At 28.5% G+C, this 6214-nt stretch overlaps 1 protein-coding gene across 2 annotated transcripts in view; it reads left to right on the forward strand.

Annotated features, from left to right (window-relative positions):
• The first annotated feature begins 3145 nt into the window (after nucleotides 1-3145).
• rbpms2a (RNA binding protein, mRNA processing factor 2a) overlaps nucleotides 3146-6214 on the forward strand; it is a 15462-nt gene continuing 12393 nt past the window's right edge. Inside the window, exon 1 of one of the 2 annotated variants that reach the window (XM_051099411.1) lies at nucleotides 3146-3565. In XM_051099411.1, coding sequence (XP_050955368.1) covers nucleotides 3512-3565 — 54 coding nt within the window. In that variant the 5' untranslated portion in view covers nucleotides 3146-3511. The remainder of the gene's footprint in view (nucleotides 3566-6214) is intronic. The other variant, XM_051099412.1, reaches the window with a different exon arrangement.

Below are 6214 nucleotides of genomic sequence, written 5' to 3' on the forward strand. Positions count from 1 at the left end.
AAGACAGTTAAATGATCTGTAGGCAGGTTTAGATATGTGGCGTTCATGTAAATAAGATATAAGATCAGAAAGAGGCACAGTTAGATGATTGATCCAGGGTTAGGTGGAATGATTTTGCAGTGTTTAACACTTTATTTCAGATTCAGAGAATGCTGCCAAGGCAGCATTTCTCATTTTCGTTTAGTTTAACTTGAAGTAACTAAAACTAAGTAACTAAAACTAAATAAACAAAACTACAGAGACGTATAATAAAAAATACTAAAAATGACAAAAATGACTAAAACTTAAACTTTAAAGTGAAAGCAGAAAATATTTAATATTCAAATATCAACAAAAACTATAATATATCAATGATACTAAAAAATGGATAGAAGTAAATTAATCTATAAATATCATTTTTTACATTATAATTCTGTATACAACTCTCTATAATTTTGTTGTGAAATAAGCACTGAAATCATTGAACTATAAAATAAATCTAATTATTAAAATCAAATTACTATTAATAAATCATATTTAACTATAAAATAAATTAAATTATTGAAATATATAATGATGACAACATTAATCAGTATAAACTATATAAACATGTAATAAAAAAATGTAAATGTAACAAATACACAACAAAATTAAGTCAAAGCAGAAAGTATTTTATAATCAAATATTACTAAAAACTATAATAGTATATCTATGATACTAAAAAATGGAATAGAAGTAAATTACTCTATAAATACAAAATTATTACGATAAAAAATGATTATTATGTACACTATTCTCTATATTTCTGTTGTGAAATAAGCATTGAAATCATATTTAACGATAAGTAAATCAAACTGTTAAAATCAGATTACTATAAATAAATCGTATTTAACTATAAAATAAATCAAATAATTAAAATATATCATTCTCTATATTTCTGTTGTGAAATAAGCACTAAAGTCATTTTACTAAAAATAAATCAAATTATTAAAATCAAATTACTACAAATAAATCATATTTACCTATAAAATAAATTAAATGATTAAAATATATAATCCTCTATATTTCTGTTGTGAAATAAGCATTTAAATCATATTTAATGATAAACATATCAAATTATTACAATCAGATTACTATAAATCATATTTAACTACAAAATAAATCAAATTATTGAAATGATGACTACAGAAAATATTCAATATTCAACTACAAGAAACTAAATAATACTAAAAAATGGATAAAAGTAAATTAATCTATAAATATATATTTTTTACATAATAATTCTGTATACAATTCTCTATAATTTTGTTGTGCAATAAGCACTGAAATAATTTTACTATAAATAAATCAAATTACTATTAATAAATCATATTTAACTATAAAATAAATTAAATTATTGAAATATATAATGATGACTACATTAATCAGTAAAAACTATACAAACATGTAATAAAAAATGTAAATGTAACAAATACACAACAAAATTACTAAAACTTAAACTTTAAAGTCAAAGCAGAATGTATTTAATATTCAGATATTACCAAAAACTATAATAGTATATCTATGATACTAAAAAAATGGAATAGAAGTAAATTACTCTATAAATACAAATGTGTCCACTTTTAAAAAATTATGTATACAATTCTCTATATTTCTATTGTGAAGTAAGCATTGAAATCATATTTAACGATAAATAAATCAAACTATTAAAATCAGATTACTATAAATAAATAATATTTAAATATAAAATAAATCATATAATTAAAAACATATCTTTCTCTATATTTCTGTTGTGAAATAAGCACTGAAATCATGTTACTAAAAATAAATCAAATTATTAAAATCAAATTACTATAAATACATCATATTTACCTCTAAAATAAATTAAATGATTAAAAAATATATAATCACCTATACTTCTGTTGTGAAATAAGCATTTAAATCATATTTAATGATAAACATATCAAATTATTAAAATCAGATAAATCATATTTAACTATAAAATAAATCAAATTATTGAAATGATGACTACAATAATCAGTAAAAACTATACAGACATATAATAAAAAATACTAAAAATGACAAAAATACACAACAAATTTACTAAAACTTAAACTTTAAAGTGAAAGCATAAAATATTCAATATTCAACTACAAGAAACTATATCAATGATACTAAAAAAAATGGATAGAAGTAAATTAATCTATAAATATCAGTTTTTCTTTTTCTCAAATTATAATTCTGTATATTTTACTCTGTTGTTGTGAAATATGCATTGAAATAATTTATTTATACAGATTATTATAATATATAATGATGACTACAACAGTCTATATATATATATATATATATATATATATATATGACCCTGGACCACAGAACCAGTCATAAGGGTCAGTTTTTCCAAACTGAGATTTGCACATCATCTGAAAGCTTAATACATAAGCTTTCCACTGATGAATGGTTTGCTATAATAGACAAATATTTGGCCGAGATACAACTATTTGAAAATCTGGAATCTGAGGGTGCAAAAAAATTAAAATATTGAGAAAATCACCTTTAAAATTGTCCAAATAAAGTTCTTAACATTGCATATTACTAATCAAAAATTAAGTTTTGATATATTTACAGTAGGAATTTTACTAAATATCTTCATGGAACATAATCTTTGTGTAATATCATAATGATTTTTGGCATAAAACAAAAATCAATAATTTTGACCCATACTATGTATTTTTGGCTATTTAGACTGTTTTTTTTTGGCTTAAGACTGGTTTTGTGGTCCAGGGTCATATATATATATATATATTCTCTATTGACAAGAATTTAAAAGGAGCCATATTCAGACTATTTTTGGCAGAATTGTTTATACATTTCATTATATCATAACAGATTTTTGATACTGGAAGCTCCTAAAAGCATTGAATTGGTTTAGGCCCTTTTCTCTGACATATATGCCATAAGTTCAAAACAGCTAGAGTGGCGTACTTGGGATGAATAGTAGACACTGGTAAACATTCTCTAGTTGTTATAAACCTCCTTGGTTTCAGACACAGCCATTATGTAGGCAGGGTTAGACATAAAGGCAGGCATGGATGTAAAGGAGGGGTTAGATATGGTGATGATGGTGGTAAAGTGGGCCGGGCCTCGCGCAGCTGAGTCCCATCTGAAGCTCGGGTGCGCGCATTTAACATGATTGATCCGCTAATAGGACAGAAGAGCAGACGCACAACTTCAGCTTTAAATCTACCCACGGTTCCTCTTTCCTCCTTTCTTTCCACTTCAACTCAAACGAGCTTGATGTGAGCGAGGGGGGAAAAAACTCCAAAAATCACCTCCTTTCCCTTCTGTCACCCTCACAGAGCACCTCTCACCTTTACTTTCGGATTGTGGCTTTAACTCACGGCTTCACTGGGCACAAAACGACACGAGATTCTCTTCTGCAACTTTAACGCACACCAGGGACAAAATCACCGACAGGGAAACTGAGTTTTTTTATTTTTCTGGCACAAAGAAGCGTTAAAGTTACACAATGAGTCTGAAGTCAGATTCAGAGACGAACACCAGTGTTTCATTAGAGGAGGAGGTAAGAGAAATAAACTCTTTTGGTAAACATAAACTTCATTTAGTGAAGTTCAACACTCTGCCGGCGGATGACTGACTGTGGAAAACTGTTTTGGCGTTTGACATGACGTTTAAAAAGTCGCGTTTAAAGCGTTTCGGACGCGTTTGGCGCTTTGAGGAAAAGCGTTTGCTGTGGAAAAGCTGGAGAGGAATGTGGAGTCTGTTGATGATTAATCTTAAAGTTGGCATTGAAATATGAGACTCACCTGATGAGAGACACACTCTTGTGTGACTGTGTGGATAAAGTTTTAAAGCCGGATTTAACGAGCAAATACTATAGTGGCTCTTCTTTCGACGCTTTTCTGTTTCTGTCAAGTTTTTCTGCCGTCATTCTCATGGTTTCGTTGAAGACGCGCAGTGACGTACTGAACGTCCGTTTGCGAGATCGTTATTTTTTTTAAAAATTCAAAATTAAAACGCTACTTTTTCAGTTGGAGTCTTGTATTTTGATTTTAACTTTTTTTTAATATGTGTGAAAAGTGTTGTCGGCATTTTTAGGTTTATTTTTATTTATTTCGAAAATATTCCTATAGGTTAATTGCGCGTATATGTTATAATTTCTGTCATTTTTAAGTATTTGTTTCAAGTAGATGTCATATCTGACTTCTAATGGAGGCAGCTTGTTTTTAATTTGGCCTCTTCATTTTAAAAGGAGTAGATATTTCAGCATTTGCAGTCAAATGAGTGAGGTAAACAAGCGAGTCCCCACAGAAAACTTACTCTATAAAGTTTTATTTTTAGTTACATTCTACACTAGTTTCTAGCTCTTGAGTGTAATGTCACCTCTGACCTCTTGTAGAGGCATTTCCTGCAGTTCAGTGTATTATTTTACTAGCTTAAGACCATACAAGGCAGTTCGCAAACACTCCCTGTCAGAACAAATCAGTCTTGAGCAAGTTTTTTGGTGTTGAAGTGATCTTTGTGTAAATGGTGTAGTTTTAGTTGGACTCTGGTTGAGTGTTTGGGGTGGGAGTTGTGTCCTGTCATTGTTCCGCTGGGTCAGAGCATTTGTTTGGGATTGTTCATTGTGTTCAACCTGCAGTAATTAGGACAGGGGTTTCCTCTCTGTGCCTCGAACCGGTCGCTCACATCCCCGTACGAGGCCTTTGTTTCTGTCCTGCGAAACCCGCATCCCGTTTTTCCGACCGTCGACGGAATCGACTGTTTATTTAGGTTATTAAGTGGCACATTGTCCATTATTTGTGTTTGTGGAGTGTTTATTCCTTTTTGATTAAATTCCTGTTGTTTGTTTACCCTCTCAGCTGCTGGCAGCGCTCGAGCGCTGCACTCGTGTTTCATGTTTCAGGAACATTGAGGATAATCAAAGTTTCTGCTGAGGGGTTTTAAACTGACTTGAGTCTGAACTGTGCGACTGTCGTCCCCTGCAGCCGTTCTGTCGCTCGCTCCTCTGAGCCGCTCAGGAAATGACGGCTTTCAGTGGCTGATGTATTGGTGGAAATGATGTGTAGGAATTTAAGTGATAGATGCTTGTCCAGTTATACACTGATGATTGGATGTTTTAGCACGCTGACACGATGTTTTTAGGTTTTTATTGGTGGTAGCATGCATTTTATGTACCATGGTGTTCAGTCGTTACCGTTCCGTACATGATGTTCGTTCTTGTACCATGGCCTTTGATACTTCAAAGAATATTGTGGTATGTGCCCATAACATCATGGTATTGTCACGGTGGATAGATGGGTGCATTAAACAAGGTAAAATATTTTACGATTAAAACAAACAAGGTAAAATATTTTACGATTTAAAATAAATAAATAAATAAATAAATAAATAAATAAATAAATAAACTATTATTATTATTATTATTATTATTATTATTATTATTATTATTATTATTATTATTTTATTTTTTTTTATTTTTTTTTTTTCTTACTGGTAAATTAAAATAGGCATTAGATTTATTTTTTGCATCATGACTTATTGATCTTATTATTATTGTGTATGCTGCTTTTACTTTACAGGATAAATGACATTATTATTATTATTATTATTATTATTATTATTATTATTATCATCATCATCATTACTGCTTTTTAATAACTAAGAAACAAGTGCAGTTTCATTGCCAATCTGCACTGAGAATAATACATTATATATTTTAGTTCTTCTTCTTCTTCTTATTATTATTATTATTATTATTATTATTATTATTATTATTATTATTATTATTATTATTATTATTATTATTATTAATAACTAAGTGCTGTTTCATTGACAGTCTGGACTGAGAATATTTATTATTATTATTTTATTGACAATCTGCACTATTAGAATTAATTGCTTTAATAGCAATTAATTAACAATAATAATAAAAATAAATATTATTATTATTATTATTATTATTATTATTATTATTATTATAGGTATTGTTGTGTATGCTGCTTTTCTAACTACAGGGTAAATGACTTGTTTTTTTTTTTTTTTTTTTTTTTTTTTGAGTAGCTAAGAAAAAAGGACTGTTGCATTGACAGTCTGCTTTGAGAATAAAATTTATTATTATTATTATTATTATTATTATTATTATTATTATTATTACTTTAAACTCTATAGGGCAAATTACTGTTTCATTGACAATCTGCACTTATATAAT

The sequence above is a fragment of the Labeo rohita genome, chromosome 25, assembly GCF_022985175.1.
Source record: "Labeo rohita strain BAU-BD-2019 chromosome 25, IGBB_LRoh.1.0, whole genome shotgun sequence".
Taxonomy (NCBI): domain Eukaryota; kingdom Metazoa; phylum Chordata; class Actinopteri; order Cypriniformes; family Cyprinidae; genus Labeo; species Labeo rohita.